The sequence below is a fragment of the Somniosus microcephalus genome, chromosome 32 (genome assembly GCF_052327205.1).
Source record: "Somniosus microcephalus isolate GS21.2 chromosome 32, FLI_Smic_1.0, whole genome shotgun sequence".
Taxonomy (NCBI): domain Eukaryota; kingdom Metazoa; phylum Chordata; class Chondrichthyes; order Squaliformes; family Somniosidae; genus Somniosus; species Somniosus microcephalus.
In genome coordinates, this window is record NC_141018.1 from 30,741,934 (window position 1) to 30,764,289 (window position 22,356).

At 46.4% G+C, this 22,356-nt stretch overlaps 1 protein-coding gene across 1 annotated transcript in view; it reads left to right on the plus strand.

Moving 5' to 3' along the window:
• Positions 1-22,356, plus strand: part of LOC147097363 (protein ERGIC-53-like) — a 49,546-nt gene that overhangs the window by 21,347 nt on the left and 5,843 nt on the right. Inside the window, exons 2-3 of the mRNA XM_085972276.1 lie at positions 12,451-12,595; positions 18,654-18,769. Coding sequence (XP_085828402.1) covers positions 12,451-12,595; positions 18,654-18,769 — 261 coding nt within the window. The remainder of the gene's footprint in view (positions 1-12,450; positions 12,596-18,653; positions 18,770-22,356) is intronic.

Below are 22,356 nucleotides of genomic sequence, written 5' to 3' on the forward strand. Positions count from 1 at the left end.
GTGTGAAGAATTATTTCCTGATGTTCGTCCTAAAATTACCTCCTTACTAGTTCGAACCCATGTCCCTTAGTTCTGCTCACGCAGTTGTAATTCAAAGTAATATTCCAAGTTAACTTTTTCTATACCCTTCCTGCATTCCAGCAGTGACTACACGTCACAAAATACTTCATTGGCTGTAAAGCACTTTGGGACGTCCTGAGGAAGTGAAAGGAAAGGCGCTGTAGAAATGTGCACGTTTGTTCTTTCTATCCCTCTCTAAGATCACCTCTTGGACGCCTCCTTACCAGGCTGAATAGCCCAAGTCTCTCCCCTCTTTCCGCCAACTCGGACCCCCCTGACGGTGGGGATCAGCCTTGTGGCTCTTCGCCGTACTGCCTCCAGCAGTTGAATATCTCTCTCGTTTCTTGGTAACCAGAACTAGATGCAGCATTCAAGGCGCACGATAGCATTTGATCGTTACCTCCGCATTCTACCCTTTTGGCTATGAAGGCCTTTATTCGTGCCTTTATTCTGAAACTGTGCCCCCCCCCCCCCCCCCCGAGTTCTAGATTTCCCCACGAGGGGAAACATCCTCTCTGCATCTACCTTGTCGAGCCCCCTCAGTATCTTACATGTTTCAATAAGATCACCTCTCATTCTTCTAAATTCCAATGAGTATAGGCCCAACCTGCTCAACCTTTCTTCATAAGTCAAACCCCCTCATCTCTGGAATTAACCTAGTGAATCGTCTCTAAACTGCCTCCAATGCAGGTACAGGAAACTCTTTGGTATCCAGCACCGACGGGACCGGCGTGTTGCCAGTTGATTAAAATTTCCGGATGACGGAGAGGGTTATCTACCGAGGCTATTTTTAGCAAACAAAAATTAAAAAAATCAAGAAATGTGCAGTATACAGTAATTGGGTACTCCCGGCAGCGCGGGAGAGTCAGACTCCTGTTATTGAGGTGTTCCGACTTCCGACAGCGCCAAGAAGCCAAGTAGTGGCAGTTTGGAGAACTACCCCCACTGACTAACTCGGCCACCGCGGGAGACTCGGACTCGGACTTGACAGCATTGCCGGTTATTGAGGTGTTGTTTTCGGAGTATGAATTTTGCCGGTTAATAGAGAATTCCGGATATTTAGGTGCCGTTTAAACAAGAGTCTCCTGTATATCCTTCCTTAAATAAGGGGGGAAAAATAATAATCTGGGAAAATTCCTCTCCAACCCCCTCAGGCGATCAAAACCAGTCCATGAGATCACATGGACTAAACATGAACTATTTTGGATGGTAGATCCCGCCACGGTCTGTGGAAGAAGCAACTTTCCTCACTTGTGCCGTACTTTCTTAAACCCGCGGTGCATCGTACCACGAGACCTCAAATTGTAGGATTCCGTCAGCCTGTTCCCTTTTGGGGTGGAGAGGGAAGGAAGCTGAAAGCAATTTGACGCTGGTATTTATTTTTTTTTTTACTGCCTTTTCCTGTGCGGTGACGAGAGAATGGCTTTTGATGTCTGGGAGCTGTTGGTGGGGGAAGCGTAGGCGCGGGGGGGAAAAGTGTGATTCCAGAGCATGAAATAAAACTAACACAAGTCCTTGTGATCAGGGAGATTTCCAGTTTAAAGTGTATTCAGCAACTGTATAGATATCTGCATTCTAAGGATTCATCGGGCATTGTATCGGTGTGCGGAGGCTTGAATGAATGTACAGATTTGATGGATTCGAAGTTGACCCAAATTACGAAAAAAAATAGTGATTAGGGAAGCCTCGGACGTCAACAAAAATTATTATTTTAGTTTTCAGTTCAGTGAAACGTATCGTGTGATGAATCTCTCGTCGTACTGCCGTTCACAGTTCCCTCTCTTTTTTTGGGGGGTGCACGGTCCCTTTAAGGGTCTGCGCGCCCCATTCAAATTTCCGCTCATGCGCGGTTTCTTCCATTTGAAAAGCCGGTGAGCGGCCCGCGCGGGACCTCCAGACTGCGCGGCCAAGCGGGGACGTTGCCACGTTATATTGCAAAAGATTCCTTTCCTCTTCTGCACCCCCCCCCCCCCCCCCGCTAAAAGTTAAGTTAAAACTCCTGCAGGTTTTAGATTATGCTGAATGGCAGAAACCGAATGGTAACCTCCTTTTGTCAAATTAGCAGTTTTGTGAGCTCATTACGCTTGATACGTGAAGTTCTTTTTCAAAGACATGTGGACTGTATTGGGATGTAATGCCCACAAACTATTTTTTCACTCGGGCATTTCAGGCTAGTTTTCACCCCTCGCCTCTTCTGCAGGCATTGCTGGCTTTGGCTGTATTTCATGAGAGCCAGTCGCTCACCAGTACCTTTCCCGTGTGGCTGGTGTTCCTGTGAGATTTGATGGTGTCGGTGTAGCTGTTCCACCATGGGGACCATCATAACCAAATCCAGTGCTCTTCCCCCTCACCCAATGTCCATGCACAGGTGCTTTGGAGCGCAGGTCTCTGGCTAGTGACCAGGGCTGATGGCCAGTTGTCACCTCCCTGCTCCACTGGTCGACTGTAGTGCCCCATTTGGTTCCCCAGTCGAATGTTTTTTTCATCACGGCTTCATGCAGAAGTCATCTAGTCCTTGGCTCAGAATATTGTTTGCCACGGCATGGATATAATCAAGAGATTACTCATGATTTATTTTCTCATCTGACCTTTTCTGGTGTTCTTAGTCTGTCGTGGAATCAACTGAATGTTAGCTTGCAGTCTGAAGTCCTTGACTGCGCATTGCCCAAGATAATATCACACATTTTGCTTTGGGCTTAACATGTCCAACTTTTTTCCTGTTTTATGATGGCGTCATTGGTGCTCTGTGCCTTCCAACCCCTCTGTGTCCGATGGAGTGGAAAGCCTACTGCTGCCAACAAACATGTCCTTCAAACAGATTCATTTTCCAAGAAAGCGTTTTAACTCGCCAGCATATTTTGCTTGACTTCATGGCCTTCATGCGGAGTGATTCAAAACTGCACGGTCCCTGCCCTAGAAATGTGTGGCCAACACAAGATGACAAAATAGTTACAGATATAGACGAAGAAGCCCATTCAACCAGATTGAAGTAGGGAACAGCAGTAGGCCATTCAGCCCCTTGAGCCTGTTACACAGGAACAGGAGGAGGCCATTCAGCCCCTCGAGCTTGTCACACAGGAACAGGAGGAGGCCATTCAGCCCCTCGAGCTTGTCACACAGGAACAGGAGGAGGCCATTCAGCCCCTCGAGCCTGTCACACAGGAACAGGAGGAGGCCATTCAGCCCCTCGAGCCTGTCACACAGGAACAGGAGGAGGCCATTCAGCCCCTCGAGCCTGTTACACAGGAACAGGAGGAGGCCATTCAGCCCCTCGAGCCTGTCACACAGGAACAGGAGGAGGCCATTCAGCCCCTCGAGCCTGTTACACAGGAACAGCAGGAGGCCATTCAGCCCCTCGAGCCTGTCGCACAGGAACAGGAGGAGGCCATTCAGCCCCTCGAGCCTCTTCCGCCATTCATTTAGGTCATGGCTGATCTGTATCTTAACTCCATCAACCAGCCTTGGTTCTGTAACCCTTAATGAACACAAATTTATCAATCTCAGTTTTTAAATTTTCAATTTGTTAGCATCTTTTGGGGGAGGGGGGTGGGGGAGGGAGAGTTCCAGATTTCCACTACCCTTTGTGTGAAGAAGCGCTTCTTGACGTCACCTCTGAACAGCCGAGCTCTAATTTTAAGGTTATGCCCTCTACCCTCTACAAGACATAAATTCATATAGTACCTTTTATACATCTCTCGAGAGTCTCAAAGTGCTTCAGTTTGTGCACATCTGAGTTCATTATCCAGGGAAAAATGGGGGATGCTCAAGAGGCCAGGATTGGAGGAGCGCCAAGATCTCGGAGGGTTGCAGTGAGATCCCTCTGAACATTCTCCTTTCAAGTCTAAAAAGGTCAGATTTCTCCTGGGTTCCCTTGTGACTCATGTCTTTTGATGCTCGGGAGTAGAACTAGGGGACACAGGATCAAAGTAGAAAAAAAAATGGTAGTTTTGGGACTAATATCAGGAAATAATTCTTCACGCCGTGATCAAGGTGCAAAAAAATAAGTGTGGTGTTAAGTATCACTGTGCTAATTTCACAATGGCCCGGAATGTGCGGTCCGGCAAAGCAAAGACGTTCAGCGCAGGTCCCGAAATACGCTTCGCACAAAGAAGTCGCGATCCCTTTGTCGAGGACTTTGGGTTTTCCGACATTCAATTCAAATCAACGGAGTATAGTGGGGGATCCCCTAGTGCGAGCTGCTGTGACGTCAGCAGGCTGTCTAAGCAGCCAATCAAAAGAGAGAATTCTGAGACAGCGAAGCAGGAAGTGGGTAAGCTCTTAAAATGTTTTAAAAATGTTAGAGAGAGCAAGACAAAGATTGGGGCTCTCACATAGGGTGAAGGCAAACCTGAAATAAAGGTGGACAAACTTAAAAAAAAATAAAACATTTTTTTAATTAAAAATTTCAACTTTTATTAAAATGGATAAATTTCACACTGAACAAAATTAAAATGAGTTTTTCAGGCCCATAACCTTTGTTTAGCAGTCAATGCGCTGTTAAAACCCCAGTTACACCTAATCCCTTTGGGACTAACGTTTAATGGGGTATTTAACAGCGTAATTACCGCGGAAGAGCCGAAGTTTTCATCCGTTTCCCTGATTTGAGAGATTTCACTGATTGCCGGCTCTGTTGTGGGGGAGGAGGAAGAGAGAGAGGGGGGGGGGGTGGCACAGCGCAGAGCTGTGAATGACAGACCACAACTTCAGGATCTCCGCTTGCTCCTGCGCCAAATCCCGAAGTTACGGTCAGTTTCAAAGGCGGAATGACGGCAAACGCTGCCAGCTCACCGTCATCCCCACTGCAAATTCCAGGCCATTGTCCCAGAAATTCGGGTCGGGGGCTTCCCGCGGGTGCAAGCCCCCGTCCTGCACTTACCTAGCGTGCCGGCCGTTGAGCTGTGGGCCCGCGTGGGATTCCGATCCTGGGCCTCCTCCAACTGCCGGCGCGCAGTGCTTGCGTATCCCAGGGGCGCAGTTAGTTCAAAGCGTCCCCTGGGATCACGTGGGCCATGGAGAGCCAATGGTAGCAGGGAATGCCCATTCATAAATTTGACAGGAAGACTTGTCAAATCTATGAATACAATTCAGCCCCAAAACATAACTAAAACTTCAAATACATTTTTTTTTTAAATTACATAAAATAACTACTTTAAACAATAATTTAAATTTTTGAAAAAATTAATTACAGTTTCTAACAGGGCTAAAAATAAACTTACCTTTCTTTAAAGTATTTAAAAATAATAAACCTGTGGAAAAAATGTTTTAATTTTACTTAATTCACCACTTACCTTGTTAAAAGCAGGCCTTGCGACTGCTTTTTAAACGTGCAGCTGCTGGAGACTCACCCTCCCGGAGCAACCTGCAAAAAAATCGGAAGTTCCAGGCGTACGCGCTGCCTCTCCGGCACACGCGTTCGACCTGTGAACCCCTTCCTTTAAGGGAACGGAAGTTCCGGTTTCCCGCGCATGCGCAGTGCATGCACGAAACCGGCACTTCCGTTGGGCCTACGCGTGAGTACCCAGCGCGTACTCACCCGTGGGGACCCGAAGTTCTGGCCCATTATCTTCGCACTCTGGTTTTACTTGCTCATTTTTGTAATGGCGCTGAACAGGTGCATTGCTAATATGATATGCTGGCTTCACTGTGTTGGTCAGTCATATAAATGTAATAATGATGGGATATAATAAAATCAAACCCACACCTTGCATATAAATGTGCAGTTTTGATCGTCACGCCACGAGGGAGACATTTAAGCTCTGAGCTGGTACAGGGAACTGTGGGGCTGATCCCCAGCATCAGACGACATGAGTTTATGAGGGGACACAGGAGTAATTTGGCCTCTTTAGCCTTGAAAGGAGAATGTTCAGAGGGATCTCACTGAAATATATGATCATGGCAACAAGAAATAAAGGCCGAACACTCTACCGGGGTAAATCATGATTGTAAGGTTAAGGGGGCAAAAGTCCAAGCTGACGTGATGGCATGAAATTCTTCACAAGGGCGAGTGAGCAGCCCTGGGAATGGGCTACCAGGCAAGGCAATGGAGGCAAAAACCTTGGACAGATGCTGTGTGGTGGCCTGAGCTAAGGTGATGCCAATGGCCATCCTTATCTTGCCAACTAAAGGTTCACAATGCAGCAACAACTTGCATTTATATAGTGCCTTTAACGTAGTGAAATTCGCCCCGACTACAAAGGAGGGCAATCCAACTCATGGCAACATTTTCTGCCAGACCTTAATACATTTTTTGGACGAGGACGGATTTTCATTGGTAGAGTACAGTTTGTGTTCTGATGCTGCTGACCTCTGCTTTTTTTGGCCAGAGTCCCGGCCCGATATCAGTGAACCAGCAACCTTACATTGGGGATAAGAGCAGAAGCAAGCCTACTCCGCCCGTGTGTTGCTAATGTCAATTCCTGGCAACAAAACTAATAAATGTCTTCAAAATGGATTGAGCTCAGAACTGTCCTGACAGGACGGTTACTTTCGCTTTTGTAGAAGAAAGATTGAATTGTGAGGCATTGAACAATCCCATAATTTGGGACTTCCTTCCATATGTCTGTTGGGAAAACTGTACCCTGTTTTCAAAATTCCATTCCCAGTCTTATTTTCTAAGAATTTACACTTAATCCATTTCTCCTGCATTAATTCCCAATCTTGCTAAATGTATTTGTAGCTTTGTGAATGGGGTGAGGTGATCCATCAGATCCCTAGTTTCCCTCCCCGCTCCACCATTATCATTTTTTCCACTTCCCTCTTCCTCTCCTAGACGTATTGAATCATTGATTATTTACTAGGTGATGTTTCTGCAGTCATTCTGGTACTTGATCCTAGGTGGTGAGTGTTGATAGGCTGTTGGATTGCGGAGAGGATCATAGCTGAGCCCAGCTCTGTCTTATACATAGATACATGGAAAAACCCTCTCGCTACGAAGGCCAACATACCATTTGCCTTCTTAACCGCCTGCTGCACCTGCATGCTTACCTTCAGCGACTGGTGCACAAGGACACCCAGATCTCGTTGCACTCCTCTTCTCCCAATCTATTGTCGTTTAGATAATAATCTGTCTTCCTGTTTTTGCCACCTGATGGGCCTTCAATAACCACAAAACTAGAAGTTATAGACTTAAACAAGTTGGCTTTTAATCACTAAGATCAGAGCTAACATCTCAACACGCCGACTGGTTCATAGGAATGAGTCATACAGATCCTGGGATCTTTATGTAAGAGAAGTCAGGGGCGGAGCCAAGAGCCAAGACCTGGAACCTCCCAGGTTAGTCGGGAAAGAGGAAGTGAAACTATACACAGTGGAGGAGGGTAATATACATGAGTGCAAAACGAATACAGGATCAAGACAAACAGATTTCATTACACCACCAAAGTGGATAACCTCACATTTATCCACATTATACTCCATCTGCCATGCACCTACCCAATCACCCAACCTGTCCAAATCATACTGGAGTTTCTCGGCATCCTCACAGCACACACGCCCACCCACCCAGCTTTGTGTCGTCTGCAAACTTGAGACTTCTTCAGACATCTATACAGCGGCACTTCTAGCAGGGGTTTCTAGAATGTGAGTGGGAACCGTCAGTGATTCTCCACCCCGTCCAACCCAATGGGGCCGAGCCGAGCCCAAATGGCTCAATCCACCGAAACACTGGAAACACTCCCTACCCTCCAGTCTCTCTTTGCTGTACTGTTTGCAGTGTGCGGTGTTCCCGCTCCTGGCCATGCATGAATGAGTTTTCGGTGCAAATGGGCACAACTTGCATACGAACAATGACGGACAAGTAAAGACCCTCTTTGGCCCATCCAGCCTGTCCCATACAATCGCGATACCTTCTGTATCCCAATATATACACTCCACCCCACCCGAAACCATGTGATCTCCTGGGAGAGGCCAAAAAAAAACAGATGAAAAAACCCAGGCCAATTTGTGAAAAAAAATCTTGGAAGTTCCTTCCGACCCATCTCGACAATCGAAACTAGTCTAGGAGATCACTCCGGTCCGGAATTCCCTGCAGTACCGACCTTCTGTAAGAGGGGATCTCCGCCCCAGCCAGAAACAGGTCCAGCTCTCGCTTGAAGGAGTTCAGTGAATCACCGTCCACCGCACGAGAAGGCAGCCTGTTCCAGAGGCCCACTACTCTCTGGGAGAAGAACCACCTCCTGACATCTAACCTAGATCTAGCCATATACAACTTAAAATTGTGACCCCTGGTCCTCCCCAACCTATTTAATTGGAACAAACTTTCAACTGGAACACAATCTATTCCCTTCATAAAATCTAGTCACTGGCTGAAAACGTGCGCTCTCCAAAGAATAGGCTTCATTTGAGCATGTCTTTCATTCTGCAATCAAAACAGCAAATGCTGGAAACACTCAGCAGGTCAGGCGACATCCGTGGAATGCAAAAACAGAGTTAATGTGTCAGGTCTGTGACCTTTCCAGGGTTCCATAAACCTCAATCAGGTCGCCTCTAAGTCCACGCTTCTCGAAAGTGTACAGTCCCAACTCTTTCCGCCTATCTTGCTGACTTCAAAGCAACTCTTGGCAATTGGACAATGCTCTTGGTCCATCTCCCTGTGTGACACTTGTAAGAAATGTATAAGATGAGACCAGAGTAAAAATATGTTTGTATCAAGATATGTATTGATAGAGCGAAGTGGACAATGACATCCACAACATCCATTTCTTTGACACTCTTCACATAAAGAGAAATGTCTGTCTTTACAGGGCAGGAGAAAAATGATCAATAAATGTGCACTGGTGGAGGGGGGCAGATATTGATTCCATGGCAAGGGTGCAGATCAAGCGGACTGTTTTGTTGCTTGTAGCACGAGCCTTCTTGGTAACCCACTGTCCGTGAAGCACTTGGAGTTTTCTGAGAAGTGCAATATAAACGCAAGTCCCCTTTTTTTTTTAATTTACAACCGGCAACTCTCAATCCTCTCCCACCTGAAACGCACCAGAATAAAGCGCAAAAGCAAAAATGCTACGACTGCTGGCAATCTGAAATAAAAATGCTGGCAGCCGCTCAGCAGGTCAGGCAGCATCTGTCGGCATCAGAACCCTGGAAAGGTCACAGACCTGACCCGTTAACTCCGTTTCGCATGCCACCAGATGTCGCCTGACCTGCTGAGTGTTTCCAGCATTTGCTGTTTCGATTGCAGAGTGAAAGACAAATGCTCAAATGAAGCCTATTCTTTTCAGAGAGCGCACGTTTGCAACCAGCGACTAGATTTTAAATCTAATTGCAATCCATTTGAAAATTCACTTAAAAAAATGTTCATCCCACCCCCCCATAAACTCTATTGACTGGCTAGGTCTTTTCGTAGTCGCTGTACACCATTTCAGTGGCAGTTGTTAGAACTTGCTTTCAATCGATACAGCTGCATAGCAATGCCATCTGGTGATTTCCCCGAACCAGAGGATGACTTTGGGAATGAAGCCAAGTGCTGCTGCTTGTAGCGAATAAGCCGAGTGGCGTGACCTATAAAACCACCCAGTACAGATCATTTATTTGTTCAACGGGCGACAAAGCTTTCACTGGGGAGATCCCACGCATAACCCTGTGTGCTGCTGAAGTAATATGGTGGTTTAGTCTCTTTTTAAAAAAAAACACAATTAACAGATGCTGATCTTTAATGGGCCAAGGGGGGGGGCGGGGATAACGTTAATCGTGCTGCACCATTGGCGCACAGAAAAAGGAAGTGGCCTAAAAGTAAAACCATAAACTGGCATTCAGTGCTGTAGAAATTCGATCTTTTAGGTAGTTAATGTAGGCCAGCGAGGATGGGGTGATGGTCAAGCTGGGCTTGCAGAGCAGGAGATGGGCGTTGGAGTTTTGGACAATTTGGGGTTCATCGAGGATGGAGGTCGGCAATAGGAGCGTTGGAGAAGTAAAGTCTAGAGATATTGGAGGCGTGGATAAGGATTTCAGTGGCATTGGGGGAGGAGGAGTAATGTAATTTAGAGAGGAGGTAGGCAATGCAGTGGAGGAAGTAAACATTTTTGGTGATGAATATATTATAGGGCTTGAAGCTCAGCTATAGGTTGATAAAACTCAAGGTCCTAATTCTGCCTGAGTTGATCACCCATGGAGGGAGATGGAGCCAGTAGCAAAGGTGCAGAGTGTTTTGCAAGGACCGGAGGCGATGGCTTCAGTCTTCCCAATGTTCAATCCTAAGGAATTCTGATTTATCCACAACTTAATGTCAGAAGGCACACACAGATAGGGTTGAGGATCCTGGTGGAGAGATGCAGCTTGGTGTCCTCCGCATACATGCCTACAAATCATGTCACCAAGGCGCAGGATGTAGAGGAGAAGGCCAAGGATGGATCCCTGAGGAAGTCTGGAGATGACTGGGTGAGAGCTGGAGGAAAAGCCCTGGCTGGAGATGGACTGGCTGTATTGTGATGGGTGGGAGTAGAACCACACAAGGGCAGTGCCACTGTGGTAGACCGTGGTGGAGGAGGATGGCATGATTGAACAGGTTGAATGCTACAGAGAGGGCATCGTGGGATAAAGCATCATGGTTACAATAATGGGATATCTTCTTCAGAACATAATCTCTTACATAGTCCAATTAATCTGCAAGACTTTTGGATGGAATGTTCGTGAGGTGGTATCCCTGTCTTCTACAGAAGACCAGCTGTCCACTATGTAGATAGTTAGATATATATTATATTGATATATTTATTTATTCGTGCAGGGCAAGTTTCTGTATCTATTCTCAAATCAACAGGCCTCTGGCTAAATAACTGTTAATCAAGCCAGTTCAAAGATACAATGGTGCATTCAGTGCATGGAATCATGTCGTTACCATTCACATGTTGTCCATAATCAACTAATGCCTTGGCCATGTTTCATCTGATTAGCCTCGGGTCATAGCTCTGGCATTCTGGCTAATCTTCAGATCAAAGGGCTGACTACAGCTGGGCTCCAGCCCTCAGCTGTAGCCCAACAAGCAAAGACACCCTCCTTCTTGACCCTAAAAGACCCTGAATGCTTGCAGCCAATTTAACATTTTATATAATACAGACATTTTCCCCTAGTTGGCACGTGACAAAGTTCTGCTTTTGACACCATATTTTGGCCCTATCGCCAGCCGTGGCTCAGTGGGCAGCACTCTCGCCTCGGAGTCGGCAGGTTGTGGGTTCAAGTCCCACTCCAGAGACTTGAGCACAGAAATCTAGGCTGACACCCCAGTGCAGTACTGAGGGAGCGCTGCACTGTCGGAGGTGCCGTCTTCTGTGGAGGAGACGTTAAAAAGAGGTCCTGTCTGCTCTCTGAGGTGGATGTAAAAGATCCCATGGCATCTGACGTAAGAAAACTACTAGGCACTTGGTCTGAGTATTAAACAAGGCTTTAATCAACTGTTTTTCAACATGGAGGTCTAGTTGTGTCCTTCACTAGTTCCTGTTAAGAATGTCCTGCACAAGCTGGGCCCATGCCCGAGTATTTATACTCTCCCTGGACAGCGCCACCAGCAGGCCGCCCAGTATTACTTCATAAGTCATTTCCACATGAATGACAGATTCATGTCAGCATCATTTCGAAGAAGAGCAGGGGGAGTTCTCCCCGGTGTCCTGGCCCAATATTTATCCCGCAATCAACATCACTAAAAAAAACAGATTATCTGGTCATTATCACATTGCTGTTTGCGGGAGCTTGCTGTGCGCAAATTGGCTGCTGCATTTCCTACATTACAACAGTGACTACACTTCAAAAAATAATAGTACTTCATTGGCTGTAAAGTGCTTTGGGACATCTGGTGGTCGTGAAAGGTGCTATAGAAATGCAAGTCTTTTCATTTATCCAATTGGACCTTTCTGTGTAACGTCAGAACCAAATTGGGTTTGCTCAAGAAATGACCTAATCAGTTCTCCTTGGTGCCTGTATGTTCAGTCAGTTTACTAAACCATTGTGCCTGTGGCTGCCTGGATGTATATTCCTCCCACAAGCACCATATAACCAAAATGTACAATGGCTTCATAAAATATATATGTGAATGCCCTTTCGTGAGAATTGGAAAAGGGAAAAAATGTTGCTCAAGTTGAAATATAATTTCTTGATGTTCCTTGATGTGCATCCAATATTGCAATTCATGTAACACTGCAATGCACAAATATTGGTTTGACACAATGGTTTATCCATTGAGCAACTGGGTGTTTGTAGGGAACTTGTCACTTCAATTTGCAGACTTACATTTCAGTGCTACAGCTACTCGCAAAATTCTGTACTAAACGAAGGCAGATTTGAAACATCTTTCTTCAGAGCATTTTAAAGCTCCATAGGGTCAGGAGTGATTCCTAACTCGTAATGGAGTTGCGTCGTCATCTACAGATTCCGCCTTGACCCTTTTTGCGTTTTGCTTTCCAGGACAAACATAGCGGACATCCTCTCCAGAGTGAAGCTGAGTCGGCAATCCTTAAGTACCGCCACTGCAGACCAAATCCATTTCGGTGACCTCAAGGAGCAGATTCACGTTGTCGCGAAGGACATTGACAGCTTGATGAACATCAAGGTAGGGACTTGAACGTTTCTGGGTTCTGCTTCATTTGGTGGATTGATCTTTCACTGGGCAGAGGGACGTGTGTTTGGACCTGATACTGAAACTGCAGTTAACCTCTTCAAAAAAAAACACAAGCAGACACCTTGAGAGGACGTTATTGGACGGTATAAATTATGGTTCTTTTTGTTTTTGGAAATTGGTAAAAGTTTGAGCTACAGAAGTTTTTTTTTTAATTACAAGGGGACGTTAAGCATTGCTTTGACTCTGGTGACGCCTTATAAGAGCACAGGCTACAAGTTTGTGCCCATTAAGAGTTGCTCTGGTCACTATTTCTAGCAAAGTCATAAACGCAATCTTTTGGAATGGGTTTTTAAAGAAAAAGAAAGAATAGAAAGACTTGCATTTCTATAGCGCCTTTCACGACCACCGGACACCCCAAAGTGCTTTACAGTCAATGAAGTACTTTGAGGAGTGTAGTCACTGTTGTAATGTGGGAAACGCAGCAGCCAATTTGTGCACAGCAAGCTCCCACAAACAGCAATGTGATAATGACAGGATTATCTGTTTTTTGTTATGTTGGTTGAGGGATAAATATTGGCCCCAGGACACCGGGGAGAACTCCCCTGCTTTTCTTCGAAATAGTGGCCGTGGGATCTTTGACGTCCACCTGAGAGAGCAGACGGGGCCTTGATTATTTTTTTAGCATTAAATACTCAATTGGGGGAAATCTTCAAGAATGTATAAATAATGTCATTAGACCTAGCAACCAGCGGTATCTGACCGCTTCCTGGTGTGTTCCTTTCCACAGCTGCAGTATGGAAGCAGACCACTATGCTGGAGGTGGAAGGTGGGGGGGGGGGGGTGAGAATAGATCAACTTGAGCCAATACGGCTAGTTAGTTTAAAGCGGTGCTGCCAGGGGCCCGGGAGGAGGAGGTTAGCCTGAGCTCGCAGCTGATTGGGGTGACGCTACACAGCATTGGCGCTTCTTGAAAATGAGGATCAAAAAACATAATGGCCCAGAAATTCGGGTCTCCACGGGTGAATACGCACGGGGTACTCACCCGTAGGCCCAATGGAAGTGCCGGTTTCCTGCATGCACTGCGCATGCGCGGGAAACCGGCACTTCCGTATCCCTGAAAGAAGGGGTTCAGAGGTGGAACGCGTGCGCAGGAGAGGCAGCGCGTACGCATCGAACTTCGGTTTTTTTTCAGGGTTGTCCCGGGAGGGTAAGTCTCCAGAAGTTACACATATAAAAAGCAGTCGCAAGGCCTGCTTTTTACAAGGTAAGTGGTGAATTAATTAAAATTAAAACCATTTTTTCCACAGGTTTATTATTTTTAAATACTTTAAAGAAAGGTAAGTTTATTTTTAGCCCCATTAGAAAATAAAATTATTTTTTTCAAAAATTTAAATTATTGTTGTTTAAAATAGTTATTTCATGTAATTTATAGTTTATTTAAAAAATGTGTTGTCTTTTTAAAATTTGTTTGAAGATTTAGTGATGTTTTGGGGCTTATAGTATTTATTGGTTTGACAGGTCTTCCTGTCAAACTTATGAATGAAGCATTCCCTGCTACCATTGGCTCTCCATGGCCCACGTGATCCCAGGGGACGCATTGAACTAACTGCGCCCCTGGGATACACAAGCACTGCACGCCGGCAGTTGGAGGAGGCCCAGGATCGGAATCCCACGGGGGCCCACAGCACAACGGCCGGCGCGCTAGGTAAGTGCAGGTCGGGGGCTTGCACCCGCGGGAAGCCCCCGACCCGAATTTCTGGGCCATTGAAGGGAGAGAAACAGAGGAGATTCCTGCTTACAGTTTCCAGAGATTTAAAAGAAACCTGGCCCATTCAAGTTGCGTGCAGTTTATTGATCTCACACCAGCATTCCATGAGTTGGCAATGTGGTAGGTTGGGAGTTTTGGAAAACAGTTGCTCTATCGGTTGAAACTGGAAGCATGGCCTTTAGAATTGAGAGTGCACAAGGCTTTATATAACCTGAATGAATAACCAGTTACTGATTCTAGATATTCATTTCAAATGTCATTAACCATACCAGGCGCTGTGCGCATTGTGCAGGGAGTACTGTTACACTACAAGGAGAATTGAAGGGTCTTTTCTAATGACTTTGTTCTAAATTGGATCCAACCTACACCCCAACCTACATCCAACCAGCACGGTGGCATAGTGGTTAGCACTGTTGCCTCACAGCGCCAGGGACCCGGGTTCGAATCCGGCCTCAGGTGACTGTCTGTGTGGAGTTTGCACATTCTCCCCATGTTTGCGTGGGTTTCCTCCGGGTGCTACGATTTCCTCCCACAGTCCAAAGATGTGCGGGTTAGGTTGATTGGCCATGATAAATTGACCATTAGTGTTAGGGGGATTAAAATATGTGGGGTTACGGGGATAGGGTGGGATATGTGTTGGTGTAGGGGTTACGGGGATCGGGTGGGATATTTGTCGGTGCAGGCTCGATGGGCCGAAATGGCCTCTATCTGCACTGTGGGGTTTCTGTGATTCAGTAATCCTTTAAAGACCGTGCAGCAGTCTTGCACCTTCCCTTTCTAACGTTTTCTTCATTGCTTTAAGTAATTTTTTTCCCCCCCATACGCGCTTCTCATCCATGGCAGCAAACCACTGTTCTAAAGGCAGAATTAATATTCATCAAATTCTGTCCTATTCATGCGCATCCTGCAAAAACACATGGCATTTCCCAGGGGGGGGAGAGACCCAGGCCAGCTTTTGATGGAAATTCATTTTGCCAGGCAATCGCCCAAAGGCTTTCCTTAAAACACTTCCAGTCCCGGGAGGAGCTGTGACCTTGCCCTGCTTTCAGTATTACTGCTGGGCATCCCAGTTGTAACCTCGGTGACGGCGTCGTCGACGACTCCACAGGGGCATCCGTGGCTTGAGCTGCAGAATGCCTCCCCCTGACGTACTTCTCTCCACGTCACTGGGTTCCACATTTAAAGCCGCACCCCTTTGATATGCAATGTTACTCCGAAAATCTGAAGTGTGCAGTCGATCATTTAAAAAAAAAATATCGCTGAGTGTATAACATAAGCCGCATTTCTCCTTCCCAAACAAAATTCTCACTCGGCGGCTTCTCCATATGTCGGCTTGGGATAAAAAGGATGAATTGTAGTTGCGATCTGTTCCACTCCAAACCATTACCTCCAGAGTAAATCTCAACTTGTTCTCTCCTGGTATTTCCAAAATATAAATTTCTCACCAAAACAGACCCTTTCCCATGGGTATCAGACATTTACCCTCCGCCCCGTGTACAGGAAACTCTTTGGTATCCGGCACCGACGGGACCGGTGTGTTGCTGGTTGATCAAAAATTCCGGATGACGGAGAGTGTTATCTACCAAAGCTATTTTTAACAAAGAAAAATTAAAAAAACCAAGAAATGTGCAGTATACAGTAATTGGGTACTCACCTACAGAATGTTGTGTTAAATGGATATTGGAAGATGCTTGATTAAGTACAGTACTGCCAGTTGAGGGTAATGCAATGCAATGACTACCAGCAGCGTGGGAGACACACAGTACCCCTGTAAAATGGCGGATCGGAAGAGACTACCGGCAGCGCGGGAGAGTCCGACTCCTGTTACAGGGGTATTGAGGTGTTCCGACTTCCGACAGCGCCAAGAAGCCGAGTAGTGTCAGTTTGGAGAACTACCCCCACTGACTAACTCAGCCACCGCGGGAGACTCGGACTCGGACTCGGCAACATTGCCGGTTATTGAGGTGTTGTTTTTGGAATGAGAATTATGCTGGTTAATAGAGAATTCTGGATATTTAGGTGCTGTTTAAACAAGAGTTTCCTGTATTAGATAACTCTCTTATTAGAAACATAGAAGATAGGAGCAGGAGTAGGCCATTCGGCCCCTCGAGCCTGCTCCGCCATTTAATGAGATCATGGCTGATCATCCAAATTCAGTACCTTGTCCCTGCTTTCTCCCCATATCCCTTGATCCCTTTAGCCTCAAGAAATATATCCAACTCCTGCTTGAATATATTTAATGAATTGGCCTCAACTGCCTTCTGTGGTAGAGAATTCCACAGGTTCACCACTCTCTGGGTGAAGAAATTCCTCCTCATCTCTGTCCTAAATGGCTTACCCCTTATCCTTAGACTATGACCCCCTGGTTCTGGACTCCCCGACCATCGGGAACATCCTTCCTGCATCTAGTCCTGTTAGAATTTTATAAGTTTCAATGAGATCCCCTCTCATTCTTCTAAACTCCAGCAAATATAAGCCCAATCGACCCAATCTCTCTCCATACGTCATTCCTGCCATCCCAGGTATCAGTCTGGTGAATCTTCGCTGCACTCCCTCCATGGCAAGAATATCCTTCCTCAGATAAGGCGACCAAAACTGCACACAATACTCAAGGTGTGGTTTCACCAAGGCCCTGTACAACTGCAGCAAGACATCCTTGCTCCTGTACTCTAATCCTCTCGCTATGAAGGCCAACATACCATTTGCCATCTTAACCGCCTGCTGCACCTGCATGCTTACCTTCAGCAACTGGTGCACAAGGACACCCAGGTCTCATTGCACTTCCCCTTCTCCCAATCTATTGCCGTTCAGATAATCTGCCTTCCTGTTTTTGCCATCAAAGTGGATAACCTCGCATTTATCCACATTATACTGCATCTGCCCAATCACCCAATCTGTCCAAATCATACTGGAGTTTCTCGGCATCCTCCTCACAGCACACACGCCCACCCAGCTTTGTGTCATCTGCAAATTTGGAGATTTTACATCTAGTTCCCTCGTCTAGATCATTAATATATATTGTGAATAGCATCGATCCCTGCGGTACCCCACTAGTCACTGCCTGCCACTCGGAAATGATCTGTTTATTCCAACTCTTTGCTTCTTGTCTACCGACCCGTTCTCTATCCAAGTCAGTACCTTACCCCCAATCCCATGTGTTTTAACTTTACACGCTAATCTCTTATGCAGGACCTTATCGAAAGCCTTCTGAAAGTCCAAATACACCACATCCACTGGTTCTCCCTTATCTATTCTACCAGTTACATCCTCAAAAAATTTTAGTAGGTTAGTCAAGCACGATTTACCTTTTGTAAATCCATGTTGACTTTGTCCGATCCGGTCACTGTTTTCCAATTACAGGAAACTTTGTGATATCCGGGACCGGCGTGCTGCCGATCTATCAAAACTGCCGGACATACAAAGTTAATGTTGAAGCATACGGAGGTTTTCATCTCCGTATCTGACAACAAACACTGTTGCTTAGCAGCAGCTTCTAAAGAGTTGTCTGCAGCTGTAAGCGTCTCTAGCTGAAGCTGTTGCTATAGCTACAGACCTTGCAGTGGCTGACTGGGGGGAAAAAAAAAGAACGAGATCGAAAAAAACTTACAGAAAACGGCTCCTGATTTTTGCCGTTGGATCGAGTATTCCGGACATACAACCTCCGGATAAACCAAAGTTTCCTGTAGAAAGGAGAAAGTACCCTGCAAGGAATATCCAAGCATTGGCTTGCTATTTTGCAAGCAGTTTAAGTGTAACTGCAGCGAGGGCACACTTGCTTTGGGGTAAGTTAGCAGCAAACCTCCAAAAACTCATGGAGGAAGAAAATGACATGCCCATTAAGTTGAAATTGGATCAGCATTTAGCCCCTCCCGTCTAAACCTGTGTCCTCTAGTTTTGCACTCGTGTTTTTTGATGTCAAATAAGGTGCTTATCATCTGATGCCTCTGGGCATTTTTAAGTTCTGGGTTGTGCCTGTACATAGTTGGAATAACTACTCTTGACTTGCTGTGCCATACTTTTGAGACGCGCCCTAACATTCAGTTCACTTGGTTTGCTAATAAATTGCACTGAGTAGATATGTTCCGTGAATTAGCAATATTCCTAGCCAAAGCCTTTTTCCTCACCTCTTCTAATGAGCATGCCGTCATTGTGTGCATTTTCCTCTTCCAATACTTGGTGTGATTCTCCAAATACTAACTTTTAAAGTGACGGAGTGCATGTTGTCGACACAGCTGCCTAAGGGTTGCATACAGTAAAGTGCATCAATCATTTGCTCCACAGGTTCAACGAGTCACCTGCCCAAAGGTCCCTCCAGTGCCATCCTGTACTTCAGTGTGGCATTTCTTGGTGTTCATGGTCATGCAGTCCGTATTCTTCCTCTGTTACCTAATACACAGGTAATCCTTTTTTCTTCCTCATGTTTGAGAAAAAAAAATGTACTGACAATGTACACTATTGACATTGTACAGGGCCTTGGTGAGACCACACCTGGAGTACTGTGCATAGTTTAGGCCTCCTTATCTAAGGAAGGATATACTTGTCTTGGAGGCGGTGCAACGAAGGTTCACTAGACTGATCCCTGGGATGAGAGGGCTGTCCTATGAGGAGAGATTGAGTAGATTGGGCCGATACTCTCTGGAGTTTAGAAGAATGAGAGGTGACCTCATTGAAACATACAAGATTCTGAGGGGGATTGACAGGGTAGATGCGGAGAGGTTGTTTCCCCCTGGCTGGAGAGTCTAGAACTAGGGGGCATAGTCTCAGGATAAGGGGTCAGTCATTTTAGACTGAGATGAGGAATTCACTCAGAGGGTTGTGCATCTTTGGAATTCTCTGCCCCAGAGGGCTGTGAATGCTGAGTCTTTGAGTATATTCATGGCTGAGATTGATAGATTTTTGGACTCATGGTGAATCAATGGATATGGGGATCGGGCGGGAAAGTGGAGTTGAGGTCGATGATCACCCATGATCTTATTGAGTGGCGGAGCAGGCTCGAGGGGCCGTATGGCTGACTCCTGCTCCTAGTTCTTATGTTCTTATATTGACATTGCTGGTGGGATAGTTAAAGGAGGAGCCGAAATGCAAAGCCAACCGCACAGCTCATCAGCTCATTCCCCTGGGCTGTTTGTTAGCAATGCTGAAGGTGTTGATGGAGCTTTTCTGGCAGTCCTTGGCAACAATACACACCCATCCATAAGTCAAGAATGATTATGTCACCCTGTGCAGGACATCAGCGAGCAAAAAGACCTAGCAACAAATTGTCGAGAACTCTGTGAAGTGTTCATTTAATGGACAGATTTGTGGATTAAATGCACAGCCCGGTTTCATGCTGAGCTACACTAGACTAAGAACGTCCCATTTTTGAATTCCACCCCCCCCCACCCCACCCCAACCCCAGTCTACGCTGTTAGTTGATTTCAGCCAGGAGAGCATTAAGGGTACCTCAAGTGTACCTGGGTGAGGGAGAGAAGAGACAGCCAAGGTTTCTGGTGCAGATACATATCCAAGATCCCTGCTGGAAAATGTGGACATGATTGGGCTTGGCTGTAATATCCCAAAAGCCTACCACCACACAGAGCGAAGATTCACCAGACTGATACCTGGAATGGCAGGAATGACATATGAGGAGAGATTGGGTCGATTGGGCTTATATTCGCTAGAGTTTAGGAGATTGAGAGGGGATCTCATTGAAACTGATAAAATTCTAATAGGACTAGACAGACTAGATGCAGGAAGGATGTTCGTGATGGCGGGGGAGTCCAGAACCAGAGGTCACAGTCTAAGGATAAGGGGTAAGCCATTTAGGACTGAGATGAGGAGGAATTTCTTCACCCAGAGAGTGGTGAACCTGTGGAATTCTCTACCACAGAAGGCAGTTGAGGCCAATTCATTAAATATATTCAAGAAGGAGTTGGATATATTTCTTAAGGCTAAAGGGATCAAGGGATAGGGGGAGAAAGCAGGGACAGGGTACTGAATTTGGATGATCAGCCATGATCTCATTAAATGGCGGAACAGGCTCGAGGGGCCGAATGGCCTACTCCTGCTCCTATCTTCTATGTTTCTATGTCCAGGTTCTCCCACGACCAATAGCTCCTTACTGTGTGCCTTATGGAACCATACCAGAGTATGACCCAATGTCTTCAGGGCAACAGGAAAAGGGAAGAATTTGTTTTTAAATTAAATGTTCCTCCACACTACCTTCTCACTGCTCTATATTTATTTGTTAGCTCTTAAGAACTCAATATAGGAGCAGTGCTTAAGATTTCATCGTGATCCACCGCCTCTTGACCTTCAGGGACTAAGACACCGTGACTCACCCGGGCTTGTGATTTATTGAAGTGCCATTTTAGGAACGGGAAGCATTTCACTAGGCTTCACCGTTAATGTCTACACAATCTGGACATCAGTAAAAATAAAAGGGCAGAAGTGTACGTTTGATCCTTTTAATTATCCACCTGATAATAATATACCCTTGCTGTCTAGACGTGTTATTAGTGCCTCAAAGCTTATGCATTGTTCAGTGCTCCCTATTTTTCCTCAGATTGGGTGATACATAAGAATTAGGAGCAGGAGTAGGCCATACGGCCCCTCGAGCCTGCTCCGTCATTCAATAAGATCATGGCTGATCATCGACCTCAACTCCACTTTCCTGCCCGATCTCCATATCCCTTGATTCCCCTAGAGTCCAAAAATCTATCGATCTCAGCCTTGAATATACTCAAAGACTCCGCATTCACAGCCCTCTGGGGCAGAGAATTCCAAAGATTCACAATCCTCTGAGTGAAGAAATTCCTCCTCGTCTCAGTCTTAAATGGCCGACCCCTTATCCTGAGACTGTGACCCCTGGTTCTAGACTCTCCAGCCAGGGGAAACAACCTCTCAGCATCTACCCTGTCAATCCCCCTCAGAATCTAGTATGTTTCAATGAGATCACCTCTCATTCTTCTAAACTCGAGAGTATAGGCTCAATCTCTCCTCATAGGACAACCCTCTCATCCCAGAAATCAATACGTTGGAACATTTCATCTGTGAAATCAAAGTTCAAATCCTGGTGACTGAGATGAGATAACGGTCTTGCTTGTCTACGGGCTGTTGAGGATTGAAGGAGAAATGGATTTAAGGCAGAGACTGATCCACTAATGACTAAGATGTGCCCTCAGCACATAGCATAAACATAGGGCTAGATATTTGGTGCATTTGCGCCTCTCGTTAGCGGCCTCCGCAAACAACTTTTTGTCTGGGCGCAGTGCCGCTAACGACTCCCGCTAAATTCAGCGGGAGTTCAGCGGTAGCGGTAACCGGTAGCGCCCCCCCGCTCCGCTGCACAGGCAATGACAACGTCGTCACCGTGCGCAACGCCCCGTTTTCGCTTCACCTGCAAAATTGTCCGCGCGCCCCCTGAATCTGCGCCGGGCGATGACATCGACCGATTCAGGGGGCAGGAACGGAGCGGCAGGAGGCTCACGAGGTGCCAAGTAAAGGGGAGGTGGCGGGCGGGGAAAAAAAAATCTCCGACTTGTCGCGGCCCGTTGCCTCTTTGAACGCGGGGTCCGTGTCGCGATCCGGCAGCCCGGTGCTCCTCTTGTGTGCCGGGGCTGCTGGCACGGCGCCCCACTCCCCGGTGGTCCAGGTAGGGCCCCGCAGAGTTGTGGGCTTGGGCCCTCCCCTTTAATGAGGGGAGGAGCCCTTCCATGCGGCAGCGCTACGTGGCCCAGTGCGTAGCGCTGCAGAACGCGATATTCGGGGTTAGCGCTCGAAGAAGGAAGTGTGAAGCGCTTGAATTAGCGCTCCACTTCCTTCTTGGGGCGCTAAAACTGATTTTAGCGATCGCCAGCGCTATTTTTTGCCGGCCGCTAAATTTAGCGCCCAGGCGATGTTAGCGACCCAAAGTGGCTGCTAACGAATTTTTCCCCCAAAGTGTTTATATACTAAAGCAATGTTTTTGTGGGACTCTTTATTTTCATTAAATGTACATCCTAAT